Raw genomic sequence first — 19,950 nt, forward strand, 5'->3', positions numbered from 1 at the left:
TGCACATTATTTTCTAAACTAAAGGTGTGTACGATCGACAATGGGACTCTGTCCCCACACTGACCTCAAAGATGTCAAAAATCAAGGTTTGGATACTATTAGATAGCCCCTACTTGTCTCCTGCTCCTCCTAAGATTTTACACCCAAAATCCTTGTACTTTTGAAAAAGTGTGAAAAAAGCTGTCAAAGATAAAAGCATTTTCTTTAATGTTTTTCTCACAATTTGTTCAAATGTACTATGATTTTTGAGCATGAAAATTAGGAGCTTGAGAAAAATAGGGGCTTATGATAGTCCCGGGGGGGGGGGGGGGGACTCAACTTTGGAAGTGACAGGTATGTGCCTACCGGAGTCGCGAAGTAGGGGCCTATCGGGTACAAAGCGTTATTTTAAAAAAGGGGGTCATTGGGTACAAACAAAATAAAAAAGGGGGTCATTAGGTACAATATTTTGAAAAAAGGGGGTCATCGAGTATAAGATTTAAAAAAAGGGTCATCGGGTAGAAAATTTTGAAAAAATGGAGCAAAATTTTGACAATTTCGGCATAATTTTGAAAAAATTGAGCAAAATTTGACAGTTTCGGCATTTTTTTGTTCCATTTTGATGATGCTATTCTAGAAAAAGGGGTCATTGGGTAGCCTCAACCAAAAAAATAGGGTCATTGGGTAGCCGCAACTAAAAAAAAGGCACAGGCACATACCGTCACTTCCAAAGTTGAGTGCCCCCCCCCGGGATGATAGTGCCAAAAGTTTGAGATCTTTGGCAAGTTGGGGGATCTCATACTCACATTATTGATTATATCAAGCAATTTAAAACATTGGAAATGCTAAGAATCAATTGGCATCATATTAGAAGATATTAGTGTCTTTATGAACATTACAACATATCATTTTTCCACATGACAAGAGAGACAGTAGATATTCTTAAAGAAAGATTAAGAAGAATACCTGTGTATGAGAAATGATATCATACTTTTAATTTTCTTCAATGTGTATTTTATGCTATCATTTTTAAATGAAAGCTTTCCAGAATACTTAGTTGCAATATGTTTTGTAACACTATTGATGCTAAATTTTTAATGTGTGTCTCTTGTGTGAATAGACCTGGAAGTGTGTCAGAATTCAGAACAGGGAAGGGCACTTTTTACAGGTGGAATGATCTGGAATCACAGACATCTGCTTGTGAATTGAAATGCTGAATTGAAATCAAAGCTGAATTTCATTTCAATTCCACTTCATTCTTCATCACTCAACATGATTTCAATTCCAATCCAATTCAATTCTTCATTGCTCATGATGATTTCAATTCCAATCCAATTCAATTCATGCCCAAGCCCACTCATTTCGATTCCAATTCAATTCCAATGCATTGAAATGAAAATTGCCCAAAATTCATTTCAATTCAATTCAATTTCAATGCATTGAATTAACACTAGTATGGAATAATAGACAAATCAAGACATTGCTACACAATAATTCTTCTCTGCGTTGAAAAACTTGAAATCAATATAGGAATTTTGTGTCTTATTTTTGTTATTTTGATTAAAAAAAATATAGATATAAAAACGGAATTTCTTGATTTTCAAAGATCTTACTAACGCGCGCGGCAGCTTTGGGACTCAGGATTTTATTAAGGTGGTACTACACCCTGGCCAATTTTGACAACTAAGATATGTATATTATAGGGGCAAGGACTACAACTACTGCACTGAAAATTCAGTAACTCAAGGCGTAGTTATATTGATCAAATACTGGTTTTCCCTCATTTTTGACTGTAACTCCACAACTGTTGTCTGTGCTGAAATAAAATTTCTAGTGCAGTAGTTGTAGGCCTTGCCCTATAATATACATACCGTAAAACCCCGTCTACAAGCATATATGGTGTTTTTTATGAAAGCTAAATTAATTCGAAGCAAGCGTAAATATACCAATACAATAGATTGGTCTTAAAATAATACTTCTTTGCATATGCTTGGATCCGTAATTTATTTGTTCGAACTCCATAATGGTGCCTGGATTAATGTAGCTTTCATCAGAAGCACTCTATATGCTTGTAGACGGGGTTTTACGGTATCTTACTTGTCACCAATGCGCTATGATTTTTGAGAAAAATGCAAAAATATGCACAAAATTGGATGGCCTTTTATTAGGCATATCACCTCAAAAATAATCGCAGCAGAAACACGTTATTTAATGTTCCTACATTATTGAACTTTATTAAACCATCAAAAGTTAAGCTAATTAATATGCAAAATTGATGCCAATAGAAAACCGTACATGATATAAAGGTGCGGTTTTTTTTGCACACATATGTATGCAAAGTTCTTTCAATTGATAACAAAACATCCACAAAAAGTAATTAATTACTCACATTAGGTAATTACAGCTAATTATGTATTTAAGATTTTATTATGCAAATTAGGCATGAGTAATTTTAGGTTTTTTTTCAATTTAATGAACGTCTGTTCATTCATCATAAATTTTTAAGTATGATCCTGTTATGAGGTTGAATAAATGAACTGCAGTTAATTATTTAAAACAATACAAACAAATGACATTTTGACGGTGTCTGGAATATAATTTTAATTTTTACTGTAAACATGGTATGTGTCACCATTACTCAAAGCCAAGTCCGAAAATTAAAAATTAAAATTCAGTTGCAATGAGACTTTAAATTAACATTTTGTCATCTGGATTAACATGGGAGGACAATCAGTAAAAGCAATAGCCATTTTACTGTACCGCGTATACAAAAATAGTATGGCCTTGGACACACACAATGGCTTAGTGCTATTGTGGTTTGGAAAATTACTCCCTAAAAATATCATTGATTAATGTTTTGCTTCAACTAGTTTTAGGGAAGTGTTTCATTCGTTGTCGACGGAATTAATTTACATGCTAAGAAAGATTAGTATTTCAGCTAAATGGTGGTAGTTCCTTTACTTCAATAGGCCTATATTTACTGATTTATGAGCGATCTTCAAAAATCCATAAAAACAGTCAGTAGCTCTTAATCAAAACAATTTTTAATTTTGAGGACCCGATGTTAGCCTCGGAAAGGCTTCACACAAAAAATATTAAAAATTTAAACAATTTGGATAAATGAAGCATATGAAGAAATTCATTTAATGACATGGCTGTTTTCTAAAATTGGCCAAATTTGAAGCGCGCCCTTTTCAATTCACTGTTATGCTTGCATGCACAGTGTAGCAGAATTATTGTGCAGCCACTGTGACATACCTACGATACCAGTCCTTCTAAGGGGTGGGGTTCAGTTCAGTTCAGTTTATTTCACCTTTAAATATGAACGTTTGGACAGATATTTTGTGGGACATGACAGCACATCAGACATATCGAATTGCATTCTGAATACGAAGAATGTTCTTCTGATATAAAATAATTTTGATTTTTATAAATTCGCGATATATTACACATTTTATGACAAATGATTAAAAATTGATATTTTCGATATTTAACAGTCCTCGAAGTAAACTTTATAAATCTGATGATATGCACTTAAAGTATATGTAGGTGGGATGAAAAGCCGACGATTAATTGAACATTTTAACCTTTTGTATTGACGATTTTTTTCCCAAACACCAAAAAAAAAAAAAAAAGGTCTTTTTGGGAAAAAATGTAATCTTCAATATGAACGGTCAAAATCTTCAATTGAACGTCGGCTTTTCATCCCAGCTACATGTACTTTAAGTACATATCAATAGATTTAGAAAGTTTACTTCGAAGACTGTTAAATATCGAAAATTTTAAAATATCAAATTTTAATCATTTCTCATAAAATTTGTATTATATCGCGAATTATCTAAATTATTTGATATCAGAAGGACATTCCTCATATTTATAATACAATTCGATATGTCTGATGCGCTCTTATGTCCCACAAAAATACTGTCCAAACGTTCATACCAGAGCCCCTAATGTTACGAAAGCAAAATAATCGAAGCGGTATAAAGTCATATTTCATCTACACGAGTGTTTTATTTCTCATATAATGTTAATTGGTATACAAAAGTGACAACAAAAAAAAATATAGTTCATGTGAATTAAGTATCCAAAATAGGTTTTGTTATATACATGTTAAAATATTTACATATTATTTACAAAATGCACAAATTTATTTATAATGTCAGTTCGCTTATACTTGTTTATAAATACATTAGAGCGATGAGCTCGTTTGGTTAAAATCTCACATTTCGTCAACTGCTCATCCATAAAAATCTTACAAAAATTACTCAACATTGAGTAATTTTTTACTCATTTGTTGAGTTCTGATCTATATGAGCTCAATGTTGAGTAATTTTTACTCAACTGTTGAGCTGTGACTTTTTTACTCAGTGTTGATTAAAATATGTTTTACAGTGTATGTATTACCCTATCCTCAATGGACTATTGATTAAATCGAGAGAAAATACTTCAAAGCATCAAGTTGGTACACTACAACAACAGCAGACCAAACACTTAACAAACACATGAACACGTAAATGGCTAATTACATAGGGAGTGTTAATACTCCAACACTAAAACGCGTTAAAATACAAATATGTTAAAGTTAATTATTAGTACCACGCTATCGTGTTAAAACATGTTTCAACACTATTGTGTTAATAATAATAACACATCTTCATACTTTCAAAGTGTTTTAATGCTTTTAAGTGTTCTGCTGTTTTTGCCGTGCATACGACCATTTTCAAATAGTCTGACCCAATGCTACAACAAGTTTTCAAAAATGTTATTTAAACGTGTTAAACGTTCACCCTCTACTGTTCCATATGAATGTTATTTAAACGGTTACTGTTTTCCCACATAGGGACGGCATATTTTGCACCTTGTGTTGCACCTTGCTGTGCATCATAATGCAATAACCTTACTGTATGTTTTTGTCAGTTAAAACATTAAAGACATATCAAGTACGTCACAATAGCCTATAAATCCACGATGTGCACAAAACTGTCCAGTTCAAGTTCATAAAGTCTCGCAGGCATAAACGGTCTTCTCCGATTTACATGTATCACATCTCACGTTGCAGCACCATTGGAATTGACAATTACATCTAGACTCCACCACAACCTTTGTCTCCGTTACTCTAAGTCCACATTTAGTGCATAGTCTCTTACAACTGTGATGTTCCCACGCGGCCAGTTCATCAACTGAAGCATAATCTTTAGGATTTCGCAGACACTCACGGCCTTCCGTACTGCGTGTACCGATGGTAGAATTTGCGTTACAGTAATCAGGGGACCTCTCCAAGTAGACCAAATTCGCCTTTTTCAAAACAGTTGAATCCTCGCTGGCTCCTCCTTCTTCAGTTCTCGAAGCAACCTTTCCATTGATGAGTTGACCACGAACATAATTTACACGGACGGCATCCAGATATTTCTTCTTGAGTATAGATCCGATGACGCGGAAGTCAGCGAGTTGGTCCCAGCACGTTTGGACGGAGCAGCTACCTGACACACCGTGACACTTGCATCGTCGTTGCATGTTCTTACGAACAACCTGTTAAGAAAAAAACATAAGAAAAACGTTAAACATTGAAATTTACAATCAGCCGCGGCCTTTTCTCACATTAAAGGATTGCTCAATAACAATTTAATTCGTATGTAGATGGTCGAATCCAACCAAAAGTGTCCACGGGCCAAAAATAAAAATCCGAAATAAAAATGTCTCCACAATGTTTTCCTTTTGCCCATTGATTGATGACATATTGGCCTTATAGGAACCAAAAGTGCCATTACTAATCTTGAAAAATAAACCCAGGACGTGTGATAGTAAATGTGATACCAAAACCCAACGTTACCTACGAATACCACTAGGATGCTTTCATTATCGCAATACTAATCAACCTAAAACGAATGGAATATTCCCATTAACGCTTTTTTCGTGTAATGTAGACCACAGGGTGTCAGGAAAATGCTAGCTCAACCTGAAAATATTTGTTTTTATTTTTATAACGCGATTAATATGATTTTAGTCAATTTATGCTAGTTTATTTTTGAAAACGAAGTTTAGGTCAGTTTCTGTATTTTATTTATCAAATGAGTATGAATCAATTTACACATTGTATAAGAACGAGTAGGATAATGCTTTCAAGAATACTAGGAATTATACGCATACACCTAACGCTTTATACAATGAAAAGGTGAAGAAACCCGGGTATTCGTAGGTAACATGAGCGATTTAACAATATCTATATTGAGTTTAGAGGTTTAAATGTTGCTATTATGGTAATGAATTAATAAAATGGTAGTTTTTAGATATCTTTCAGATGGTACGTCCAAATGAATAAATACCATTACCTTAGATCAAACAATTTTTGATGCTTTTAGCAAGATTTTGACCACTTCATTTTGATAATAAGTAGTTAATCAGCAATTTTACATAATAAATAATTGTTGAATGAATCCGTATATGGGTAATAATAGTGTCCTGGGGTACCGCTTTAAGTTTTTGACAATTAATTTCCATTGGTAGGGACACTTCATTACACATGTCATGTATTATGCTGTATTCGTAAGTAACATTTCAGTATTTGTAGGTAAGAATTAGACTTTTGGTGGATATCGCAATCAAATCTTCATTTTATAAAGCACTTTGAATGTATTATTTTCTTTATGTGCGTTTATTGATACTTGAGACCCTATCATGTATATTTAATGTCGGTTCACAGTGGTTGAAAGAGGATTGAAGTAAGAAACAAAGGCACTAAAGTGACTTTAATTTGCTTAATTGCACACAAATCGCTTAAAACCGTTATTGCAGACTTGTGAAGTCCATCTTGGTGTCAGTTACGTCTTGTGGCCTTTCATTTGAGGGCAACTATAATTAGCTTTGTACTAGGGTCCACCACTGTGTTGTCTAGATCATGAGACAATGAGAAAAGTCGTTTTTGTCCATGGTATTCGTAGGTAAACTTAGCGAAAACGTCAAAAGTTACCTTCGAATAAACCAATTTGGACACGAATTACTCAAACCAGAAGGTCGGTAAACGTTTAAAATGAAACACACATGACAGCTGACAAATCCAAGTATTTATCCCTTCTAATCTTCTTCGAATCTGATTTTTCTTTCAAATGAGCAGACCGTCGTCTATTTCAGTACATATTTTTCAACAATTAAGCCGTATTCAGTTTTGCATGGTGGGCATGTATGTGAATTCGCAACTTTCATTGACATATGATTTGATAGCAAACATACAGGCCTTCGTTATGTACCAATATGGGCATTGGCATGAATGGCGGTGCTGTCATGATGTCAAATTGTATTCGTAGGTAACATTCGGTTACCGAAATTTACCTACGAATACTTGCTTTTATTGTTGACATCTCAGAAATATTTAAACGCAGGCTATTGAAACTTGATAGAAATAAAGAGTGTATTACCCTGCACCTATTGCTTAACTATTGTTTACTATTCTCTCAGTTTGTGGAAATGACACAGCTTTTAACATGTATTCGGAGGTAATGCATATTTTTTACCAAACCTACCTTTGTGCCATTTAGAATTTCTGGCAGCTAAACACAATAATATAGATGTCCGAATGCAATGCATTTCAGTATTGGACATATCAAAGCTTGTATCAATTGCTCATTTATTAGTGATTTCCATTTTTTAAAGATATATTTAGTGCTATGAAAAATTGTATTCGTAGGTAATGAAAAAAAATACCACTCAAAAAATTATCACAAAAAATGCACAATTATGTACAAATATGTGAAAAATTGAATAGGCAATCTTTGAATATACACCTTTCAGGAAATCAATTTAGATTCAATCCAATGACTTCTTTTCATAACTGATTTAGATGTTTTTAAAAATACTTTAAGAAATATTTTGAAAAAATGGGTAAAAATAGCATGTTTTGGGGTCTCTGTGTCTAAGTTTTTCACAGAAGGGGTCTTATTATATATGGCGCGAAGCGTATGATCAAGGCGAATAAACACAATACAAAAACAAATGCCAATTGATTAATACTTTTAAGTTATGGCCCTGAACATGCCGTGTACACTTTTCATTGGATTCGACCAGTATACATAACGCCATGAACATGAACACAGTCATCTCTCGTCTACTGAAGATAGCAACATCAATATTATAGTATATATGGCGCTATGTGTTGTGATATCTGAGTTAGCACATTAGTGGAACCAAAGTGTTTGGACTTCTTTACATCTCCGATGATAAAACTAGAATTTGTTCCATTTCTATTATGCCCCTGATTCCCACGATACGCCAAAAATGCACCGAATCAATCGCAACTTGCCTCAAACCCAGGGATTCAAATTACTGCTGTCGGCAAATTGCACCAAAATGGTGCATTAAGTAACAGCATAATGATATTTTTAAAATGCAACCTTAAAACAATATGACAATTGGCTTTTCTAGTTTTGTCACTTTGACATGTAAGGATGCGTTTATTAGGCATACATTATAATGGGATAAGATTTAGTCGCCTTACCTTTCTTCCAACTTCGTTGTTATGGAGATTGGCGGCAGCTCTTGCATCATCACCAGTTTCTAATTCGTCTATGAAATTCTTGGAAAGTCTCTCGCCGAAATTGACATTATCACTACAACCACCCCATTGCCAGTCGTCACTACCTGAGTGAGGGAAAAACAAACAAAATATTAGTTTAAATAACATTAAATGGACAAAAAGTTGCTGGAATTTGTCACTTTTGAACGAATCCATGCCTCTGAAGAATGAAGGCCTAATGGCTTTTACGAAACAGATCTGTAAAGCCATGTTGTACAAGTCCAAAATGTTATGCATTTCTAATCTGTTTCAAGAACCATCATCCAAAATAACTTTAATTAAAGTAAAGAGTCACATGGCAGAATTGCAAAGCTAGAAACCGACATATTGATATCAATAATGTTCTTACCCATTTGTCCGATTTTGCTGTTGTCACATCCGCATTTGGTGAAGTCGCCCAGACTACAATTCTTGGTCAATGTAAACATAATTCCGGCAGTGCTGATGGCATGGACGAAAGACATCTCACGAGTCGCTGTATAGATGGAGAAACAAAAATCACAAAACTATAATATATTAACATGATAAATTGGAATAGGAACAAACTAAACTTAACATTTGCCCTTGTGCAAAAGATAATTTTGTGTTAACTCTACATTTCAAAATTTCAAAAAAAGAGTGAAAATACTTTTTTTTTCTTGTGGACGAAATGTTACCCCATACAAAGGATTTATGACTAATGAAGATTTTAACAGAAAATTAATGTAAAAAGGAATATAATCTGTGCTTTTAGGAATTTATGATTTCACTACTACTATGACAATTGAACATTTTTTTCATTATGTATTTTATTAGGTAAAATCAACTTACGATTCAATTCGGTGAATAACGACAGCGAGTTGTCGGGACAATTCCATCGATCCCACTTGAATTGATGTTTACACTCCGACATGGCGTTGCCTGCTCCAGCTGCTATGCTGTCAGAGTAAGACAAATAGGTCTGTGGAAGAGATGACAAAAAGTGATTAGAATTATGTTATTATTGTCAGGTTCAAGTTTAGGCCATTAGGATGAATTATTTTTTAATCTTAACTTTTAAAAATATAAAATGATATTATTGCATTATTTTTAAATTTGCTGAATAGAGAAGGGTATGAAAAGTACAAAATTCATACAAACGTAAAAATTCAAAATCAAATCAACTTTTTTTCTTCTAAAATGATAATATGCAATCATTGTGAAAGTTCCCAATACATTTGGACGCGAAAAACATTGGGAATTTGCAAAGAAACAACATCATAAACTTCACCTCTATCACTCGAAACATCTCGCACTAGTATATTACTAGGACAGCGAGTGCGGCCTCAGAGTTAGTCTCCTACGCGGCCAGTTTGGTTACGCTCCCTCCACATGTGGAGGGAGCGTAACCAAGCTGGTTTTGTACGAGACTACGGTTTGCGATCGTGGCCGACATAAAGTCATAATCTAAAATTATGACTTGATGTCGGACCAACAGAAAATCGTCCCGTTTTACTACAAATAGGACGAATTTGACAGTTTGCTCATAGATTTAAGTTAGAACATGTGTAAGTATTACAAATATGCCAAAAATCGGTTTTGAAAAAATAAAGGTAAATTCTGAAAAAGATCGTACATTATGACTTTAATCAAGCATTAAAAAGGGATCCGAAAGAAATATAAATAATCCTAAGAAGCAAGTATGCGATCAGGTTTATTTATTTATTTAGTTTATTAATAAAGCAATAGGCTTAGGCCATAAAAGAATTTCCTGATCCAATAAGCAAAAGCAGCAAGACTAGATCGATTGATCAATGCCAATAAAGTAAGCAATCGATATCGATGAGTCAGTCCTTTCATGAACAGACCCACCAGGATGCTAATTAGATAATGACGTCAAATTCATTACCAAGTTACCGCCATGAAAATTAACAACCCCATATCGACCTAAAAACTTGGCAATTGTCATTCTAAGCCTTTTCCAAGTATTAAGTCAACCAGCACCGTATATGGTATGCAAAAGTGAAGTCATGATGACATCGTATGTTTCCTTTTATATCACAAGATTCAGAATTTGTGATTTCCCCATTTGTAACTTTTTATTACGATGAAACAGACTTCTTCAATGAATCCTTCAAATCCAAGTTACATTCTAACAAAAAAAACCAGTCGATTTACTTCAGCTTTAAAAATACTCTCGGGAAAAACAGACAAAAATTGTAACAGACAACAACAATTCTTACCTTTGAACCAGCTAACAGTAGATTAGTTGCTTGTGACCTGTCAAATAATTCAAAAAGAAAACAATCTTTTTAGACTAAGTAATCATCAACATAAACAATGTTACATTTGACTGAAGATTGCCTAATAACAATTTTTATATTCAGAAATTTCCCCACTTACAAGTGTACGGTTTTTAACAAATAAAATCAGTATACGTGTATTAATAAGTTATAATAACTATTAAGAAAATATGTTTTTAGACGCAAGTGAGATGCATTCCTTACTTGACAATATTGAAAACCTACTTGAAGAACTACTAGATGTATAATAAAACTTTACCAAATTACAATTATTTAACTCCAAGAAAACTGTAAAATAAAGAATTTTTTGCATATACTTAACTTACCAGCCATTAATGAAGCAATGTACCTGCATCGAAGATAGCAAACAACAAGACAAAACCGCAGCAACTTGACGAAACATGATGAAGAATATTCCGCAGAGTAATAATGTAATTCAAAATATTGAGTATATTCCAATTTCCAATATGAACGTATTATTTCAACAAATATTAAAGAAATAACACTAAGCGAGATAAGATGTTGTTCTGACGGTAGCTAAAGCAATTGTGACGTTGAAAAGAACTTGCAGTTGAATTCCATAGGAGGATCGACCCATATATGTATTGAAATAACTTCCTTTGCGTGTGCCTAAAAGACAATCGACATCAAACGTCGGCTGCCGCGCCCAAAGTTCGCCGCGCCATTTCCTCTCTAGTTCATTGAGACGGAAAAGAAAGAAAAGAAAGAAACGATCGAAACGCGCCTGCGCATTTCCTTGTGTAAAGTACAAGTAGTAGGCCTACATTGAATATTTCATCTAATCGAATTTGTGGGAAATATGAAATAATTGACGCGGGTTTGCAATATAATTGAGAGCTTAAAACCGAACTTTATATGTAGAACAATTTATGTTTTAAATTTAAATATTTAATTCGTTCTGGAAAATGAATATAATCTCTGTTGTTTTTATTTCTTTTTTGAACATGGGATAATAATATATATTATATTATTATTACTATCAATAATTAATCAATCAAGTTTGATTGATGATAGTAATACTAATAATGATACAATATTATTATTATTATTATTATTATTATCCCATGAAAGAAATATAACAGAGATTGTATTCATTTTCCAGAACGAATTAAATGTTAAAACTTAATAATTATTACTTATCTGCAAAAAACAGCAGATCAACACTTAATAAACACTTGTTTATAAATTAACACCGTATAGCCTACGTTCACTGTACAAGTAAGTGTTTAATCAGTATATTAAGTGTTGCTCTGCTGTTTTGCAATGCAGGCCTACTTATATATATCACGTTTTTACAATGCTATGCATGTTATTTCTGTATGCATTCATTTTAAACATGTTGCCATGGCAACAGAAGATAGCTAAAATATATGTTTCACTTTATTCTACTGTTTATGGTTAGCTTTTATCAACCTTGACATATCTGCAAAGTTTCAGGTTCGAATTCATAAAAATAACCGGGTCAGACTCATTTTTTACCAAATCTGTGGATTTTAAACACGTTACCATGGCAACAGAAGATCGCGAGAACATTATGCTTCACTTTATTTTACTATATATGGTTAGTATTTATCAACCTTGACACACCTGCAAAGTTTCAGGTTCGAGTTCCTAAAAATAACGGAGTTAGACTCATTTTTTACCAAATCTGTGGATTTTAAACACGTTACCATGGCAACAGAAGATAGTGAAAATATAAAATTCGCTTTATTTTACTATATATGGTAAGTTTTTATCAACCTTGACATATCTGCGAAGTTTCAGATCCAAGTTTAAAAAAATAACGGAATTAGACTAATTTAAACCCTTTTTTTCCTTCATTTTCATCAAAATCACAAAAATCATTGTTTTTTGACATTTTAGCCAAGATTTTGGTCACGCGACTTGTAAATGAGAATTGGTATGCCCAAATATGGAATCATTATTGTGTTAGCTTTCCAAATATGGGTACATATATATGAGTTTCGAGGTCGTTTTTTAAAGTTACGACCATTTATATGCAAATTGGCAGGATTTTCCCATAGACTTACTGTATAAGTTAACTTTAGACACAATTTAGACACAAAATGGCGCCCATGTCTCAAATTTGAATACCCCGCCATGTCGCAACTCTCCATATATAGGGACTCTAATATCCACATAGCAACAGCATCTTTGCGCCTTGTGTTGCACCTTGTTGTGCATCATAATGCAAGAACCTTGAATGCATGTTTATTATGTTTATTATTCTTGTTATAATTTCGAAATATAATGCTAATAAAATTGCACTGAATTGAATTGAGGGCAAATTGCCTTTTCCAGTTCCTGGCTGGACGCTATCATTGACATCGTCGAGTTCAAAAATTCCGCCTTCAACTTTCGGCATACCGGATTAGGACACCGCGTAAGATGTGGTATTGTGGAGGTGGAAAAAAATCCCTATGTAAATCAAATCTTTCTTTCTTTCTTTCTTATGAAACCACCTTTACTTTTCTCGTTTAATTTCTTTTGATGACAAATTAAAGCATGTGATTTGAATAAAGAGTAGATTCCCATGTTAGTTTTCACTGATCACGTTGTAAGAGGAAAAAAAGAAACTTTTCCTGTCAATTCTACCCTTCAATATATAATAATCATCTCAATTTTAGAAGAAAAGAAAGAAAAAATCCAAATAAGCAAAGCTAAATCTAATAATTAAAGAAATATTGTATATATTTTTTTAATTTGAGAAAGATCTTAATCATCTAAAAAATGGATGCTTTTACAGTATTGATTCCTTCGAGTTCAAACATCCCGCCTTCAACTTTTGGCATAATAGGATTTAGGACACCGCGTAAGATGTGCCGTTGGTGATTGACAAGCAAGTTGCAGAAATTCAGAAAAATAAATGAATCATGACCAAGTATCTGTCATTCATTTACAAATCGTACTTGTTATTGGCTTTTATATAAATAATATTCATTGTAATGAATATTCATCAGTATGCTTGGTAGGCGTATTTGAGCTTTTTTGTCGCAATAATATTAATGACTTGTTTATGAAGCTAAAGTCATCGCCTCAATAATATTAATTAGTGTTGATTATTTTTGTGCAATTTGACTTTTTGTAAGTAAGGGATCTAAAGAAGCATATCTTTTACAAGAAAATAATATACCTGTTAGGCTAAAAATACCAAGTTTGTTTCCTATTATATAGGTAGCCTGCAAATCAGAGGATGATTTAAGGAAGCCCCATAATGCACTGCAAACGTGTAATCACTAGAGTTTCAACTGCCACTTTACTTTTCAAATCCCATTGAATTCTGTGCAAAAGATGTTGTTTAAGAATTGTGCGTGTGTCATTATTACTTGGTCGATTTCAGAACAAAAGTGATGTATGCATAAAGGATAATTCACACCTTCTGTAGGTAACATAAAATGTGAAATCGACTAGCATTTTGAATGCGTTTTTATTGTAAATATATCAGTCCAAATTCAAATTAACCATGCCCGTTAATGCAATGTGCGAGCAGTGGTGTCATGTTCACTCACACAGCTGTGCTAACCGCAAGTCAACACAGTGGCGTGGTGGGAAGTGCTTTATCCTCTGCCTGCAAATCTTAATGCAAAATGCGTTATTTTAATTTTTAGAATCATGGTGTATGGTAACATATGCCTGAAATGATTGATATTCATTATGAGTAGATTTGATATAAAATTGATAGTTATTGGCGTAAATTGAGGATTCATTCATATTGTTATGAGAAATAAGCTTTTACAACAATTGTTACATTGTTTTGGAAGGACGATAATTAACGCACACGATTATTTTTGTTCTTGATATCGTATATTGATCTTAACGTTTGTTATTTTGTTCCCATTTTAAGATTTGGGCTGCAAAAAGGAAGAAGAAGGGTGACACAAATATTATCAAAGAAAGAAAGGGCGGGAAATTGTTTAAAAATATTTAAAGGCCGTGAAACAGGTTTTAGGTTGCTAGCGCTATACTCGAGACATGGAATGTCATTTATAAGTGCCACCCCTCAAACTATCGGGGGATTTACCCCCTCCCCCATATATCCTGAAATCAACACATATGAAAACAATGATGCAAAAAGAAAGCGAGACGGTAATCATTATGTAATATCTGCATTAATTTGTGTTTTATTTCGAAAAGCACATGTCATATAGCAACAAAACACATGGTTAAAGTCAATGTAAATTAAAGTATCTAAAATAGTTTTTGTTATAATATACATATTTACATGCTATTTACAAAAGGTACAATTTTATGTTATAAGTCTACACGTTTACAACACTACGACAATCTCGTGCAGTCCATGTCAGTCCTAAAATATTTGTTATATTTAAAATATTTACATATTATTTACAAAATCTTAGTTACAACGTCAGTTCGCTTACACGTTTATAAATCCATTAGAGCTCGTTTATTCTAGAAGTAATGTTAAAACCCTACACGTTTTAAAACGTTTTATATGAAAAAAACACTACAACAACATTTTTAAGTGTTCTAGCAAAATATTTTTAGCAAACATGTTTTCAAAATATTTGGTCAACATTTATAACATTATGTTAGAATGATTTGCACTAAATTTTCACAAATATTTTCTGAATGTTATCAAAACTTTTTGTATAACCCGATATTTGAACGTTTTTTGTAAAACATTAGGTGCTTGCTGGGTACCTACACATTACAACATGTTGCAGTCGTCATATTTAGCTTGTGATTTTCAACTATTGATTTCTTTTGAAAGTTATTCAAACTTTTACCGTTTACTCCAAATTTTAACGTCTTTTGTAAAACTTAAACTTCATTATAATACAAATCTCATAATAATTTATTATGTGGTTCAAAACTAGTATACATTTATTGGCACATAATACCGGCTTATGTCTAAAAGAAGTATATTATACTCATTTTGAAATGGTGTACCTTTATCCCGAAATTTAAGTGATTTCTGTAAGATAGTTTGTATTTGATGGCTTACTACACATTTATACAACATAATTGCAGCCGTCATATTTGGCGGACATACCCTGTTTAACATTATTCATTTAGCTTGTAGTTTTACAACATTTCAGTTCATCAAAGTTCATCGAGTATTAAATAAAATATCAAAGCTCACATAGCAGCAGTATAATGGCATCTTGCAAGAACTTTAAATGCTTGTTCTTGTCAGTCAAAGACATATCAAGTTCCGTGGCACAAAATTCACGAGTTGCACAAAACTGTCCAGTTCAAGTTCATAAAATCTCGCAGGCATAAACGGTCTTCTCCGATTTACATGTATCACACCTCACGTTGCAGCACCATTGGAATTGACAATTACATCTAGACTCCACCACAATCTTTGTCCTCGTTACTCTAAGTCCGCATTTAGTGCATAGTCTCTTGCAACTGTGATGCTCCCACGAGGCTAGTTCATCAACCGAAGCATCATCTTTAGGACTGCGCAGGCACTCACGGCCTTCCGTACCACGTGTACCGATGGTAGAATTTGCGTCACAGTAATCAGGGGACTTCTCCAAATAGACCAAATTCGTCTTTTTCAAAAGAGTTGAATCCTCGCTGTTTTCTCCTTCTACAGTTCTCGAAGCAACCTTTCCATTGATGAGTTGACCACGAACATAATTTACACGGACGGCATCCAGATATTTCTTCTTGAGTATAGATCCGATGACGCGGAAGTCAGCGAGTTGGTCCCAGCACGTTTGGACGGAGCAGCTACCTGACACACCATGACACTTGCATCGTCGTTGCATATTCTTACGAACAACCTGTCAGGAAAAAACAAACAAAAAAAACACGTTAAACATTGACATTTAATTAACATTAAAGCGCGGATCAGGATCTCACTCAATAGATAATTCATTTGGGTACATAACATCCTCTCTCGTCTACCGAAGATAGCAACATCAATATTACATCACAATTTGCTTGTTGCGGTCCGCCGACATACATATACAATATTGTACATACATTCTAATGAATTTAAAAGTTGACCAAATATTGTATACAACAATATAGGCTACTTATAGTTAACAATTTTTGTCACATCGTAATGTTTTATTACAAACAAAGATATTAGTGTTTTGTCTTTACTGGTCAAATAAAATGGCAACACGTAGATACTAAATAAACACTAGTTCCAAAACATGTTAGTCGTCTTACCTTTCTTCCAACTTCGTTGTTATGGAGATTGGCGACAGCTCTTGCATCATCACCAGTTTCTAATTCGTCTATGAAATTCTTGGAAAGTCTCTCGCCGAAATTGACATTATCACTACAACCACCCCACTGCCAGTCGTCACCACCTGAGTGAGGGAAAAACAAACAAAATAGAATTTAAAATAACGTTTAATGGACAAAAAGGCACTTTTGAACGAATCCATGCCTCTGAAGAATGAAGGCCTAATGGCTTTTACTAAACAGATCTGTAAAGCCATGTAGTACAAGTCCAAAATATTATGCATTTCTAATCTGTTTCAAGAACCATCATCCAAAATAGTCACATTTTACCAGTCGTTATGGCATATTGATATCAATAATTTTCTTACCCATTTGTCCGACTTTGCTGTTGTCACATCCGCATTTGGTGAAGTCGCCCAGACTACAATTCTTGGTCAATGTAAACATAATTCCGGCAGTGTTGATGGCATGAATGAAAGACATCTCACGAGTCGCTGTATAGATGGGAAAAACAAAACAACAAATCATTAACATAATTAAGTGGAATAAACTTAACATTTGCCGTTCAGCAAAATAGAACATATACTCTTTGGTTAACTTCAAATATTCAAGTATCTGAGTGAAAAGCATCCTTGATAAAACGTTCCATCGTGGACGAAATGCTACTTCATATTTACTCGTAACTAACTGAACTCAAAACGGTAAGTTTTGGGTCTTTATGTATTTATCACTCTTAAATTGCAGGTAAAATCAACTTACGATTCAATTCGGTGAATAACGACAGCGAGTTGTCGGGACAATTCCATCGATCCCACTTGAATTGATGTTTACACTCCGACATGGCGTGGTTCGCTCCAGCTGCTATGCTGTCAGAGTAAGACAAATAGGTCTGTGGAAGAGATGACAAGTGATATGATTAGAGTTCAATGTTATTATCATCAGGTTAATACTGAAATTTGGCCTAATTAGTAAGGGTATGAAACATACAAAACTCGCATAAACGTCAAAACAGAAATACGCGAAAATTGTATCCAATTAAATAGACATTATTGCATTATTTCCGATTTTGGCGAATAGGGACAAACGTCAAAAAACAAGCACAATTTCAAAATTAAACTTATTTCGTTCCACACGTATTAAAAAGGGGTCAGATATAAATAATAATCCTAACAAGGCAAGTATGTGAATATCAGTTCTTTCTGTTCATTTCTGGTTACTTATGTTTTGCAATGGTTTCCTGATCTAAACAAAATCCATTAATACTACTAAGCTACTCTCCACTTGTAATAAACGTGTCAAATTAGTTTCTTTAGTAAATCATAAAAACAAGTTAAGTCACATTCTAATGAGAAAACAGTAGATCTACTCAGGAAAAAAATAACATTCAACTTGTAACATATATTTCAAATTCCAATTATGTCAGATGGTAAACGACAATTCTTACCTTTGAACCAGCTAGCAGTAGATTAGTTGCTTGTGACCTGTCAAATAACCAAAAAAGAAAACAATCTTAATAAGACTTATACTCAATACAGTGTTAATAAAGCTACACGATCCTTTGTAAGTATTTTTAAACAAATTCATCAGGTTTAGTAATTAACATAGTAAGTTTTCTTCAAACTATAGGTAGGCCTATTATTCCAAATTTACTTATCTAATCCATTCATTTATTTTCGTGTGCTCAACAAAGTGTAATAGAAGAAATAATTACATGTTTTTAGACGCACGTGAGATGCATTCCTAACTTAGCAATACTGCAAAACTACTATATAGATATATAATAAAAATTTACCAAATTACATTTTAACTCCAACAAATGTATGACATTTTTTTTGCAAAATACTTACCAGCCATTAATGAAGCAATGTACCTGCATCGCAGATAGCAAACAACAATACAAAACTGCAGCAACTTGACGAAACATGATGAAGAGTATTCCGTAGAGTTATAAAGTAATTCAATATCAGAGTATTATTCCAACAAATATTAATAGACTAAGCGAGATGAGATGCTGTTCTGACGGTAGCTAAAGCAATTGTGACGTTGAAACGAACTTGCAGTTGAATTCCATAGGAGGATCGACCCATATATGTATTGAAATAACTTCCTTTGCATGTGCCTAAAAGACAATCGACATCAAACGTCGGCTGCCGCGCCCAAAGTGCGCCGCGCCATTTCCTCTATTGTTCATGAGACGGAAAAGAAAGGAACGATCGAAACGCGCCTGCGCATTTCCTTGTGTAAAGTACAAGTAGTACATTGAATATTTCATCTAATCGAATTTGTGGGAAATATAAAATAATTGAGGCGGGTGTGCAATATAATTGAGAGCTTAAAACCGAACTTTATATGTATAGAAAAATGTATGTTTTAAATTTAAATATTTAATTCGTTCTGGAAAATGAATACAATCTCTGTTGTTTTTCTTTTTGAACATGGGATAATAATATATATTTTATTACCCTAAGACAGAGAAATTGAAAAACACTCGGACGCAAAATTTGCATGCATGTTGGCAATCAGACACGACAACCATTTATTGACTTTTGTTTAAGACCCGCACCAGTACCTACAACAAATAAACAAACAAACAAACAAACAAATTCTCAGCCGTATTATAGCCAAATATATAATAGGAGATTCTCTAATCGAGCGAATTACCCAACCCAAGACTCTAGCGAAACAACGACCAAAGGCGCAGAAAATCTTGTTTTAGCAAAATCAAATGTGATCCAAACTTGCACTCTGGTGGCCGCCACCCGAGGCTAAATTCTGAGCGTTTGACCCCGAACCCGTGGATCATTAAATCAAATATCATGGCTAAACCAAATGTGATCCAAACTTGCACTCGGGTGGCCGCCACCCGAGGCTAAATTCTGAGCGTTTGACCCCGAACCCGTGGAACATTCATCAAATATCATGGCTGGAAACTCAACAATAAATTACGGTACT

At 33.7% G+C, this 19,950-nt stretch overlaps 2 protein-coding genes across 2 annotated transcripts; both read right to left on the reverse strand.

Moving 5' to 3' along the window:
• Positions 1-4,842: 4,842 nt before the first annotated feature.
• LOC140171346 (protein Wnt-8b-like) lies at positions 4,843-11,702 on the reverse strand. The gene is made up of 6 exons (XM_072194585.1): positions 11,136-11,702; positions 10,750-10,786; positions 9,359-9,488; positions 8,898-9,023; positions 8,471-8,613; positions 4,843-5,511 (listed from the first exon to the last, which is right to left on the reverse strand). The coding sequence occupies exons 1-6, from the start codon at positions 11,210-11,212 to the stop codon at positions 4,978-4,980; spliced, it is 1,047 nt and encodes a 348-aa protein (XP_072050686.1). The 5' UTR covers positions 11,213-11,702; the 3' UTR covers positions 4,843-4,977.
• Positions 11,703-14,940: 3,238 nt separating this feature from the next.
• On the reverse strand, positions 14,941-18,935 carry LOC140172147 (protein Wnt-8b-like). The gene is made up of 6 exons (XM_072195484.1): positions 18,846-18,935; positions 18,443-18,479; positions 17,758-17,887; positions 17,367-17,492; positions 16,981-17,123; positions 14,941-16,586 (listed from the first exon to the last, which is right to left on the reverse strand). The coding sequence occupies exons 1-6, from the start codon at positions 18,920-18,922 to the stop codon at positions 16,053-16,055; spliced, it is 1,047 nt and encodes a 348-aa protein (XP_072051585.1). The 5' UTR covers positions 18,923-18,935; the 3' UTR covers positions 14,941-16,052.
• Between the last annotated feature and the right edge of the window lie 1,015 nt (positions 18,936-19,950).

Source organism: Amphiura filiformis, chromosome 15 (genome assembly GCF_039555335.1).
Source record: "Amphiura filiformis chromosome 15, Afil_fr2py, whole genome shotgun sequence".
Lineage (NCBI taxonomy): Eukaryota > Metazoa > Echinodermata > Ophiuroidea > Amphilepidida > Amphiuridae > Amphiura > Amphiura filiformis.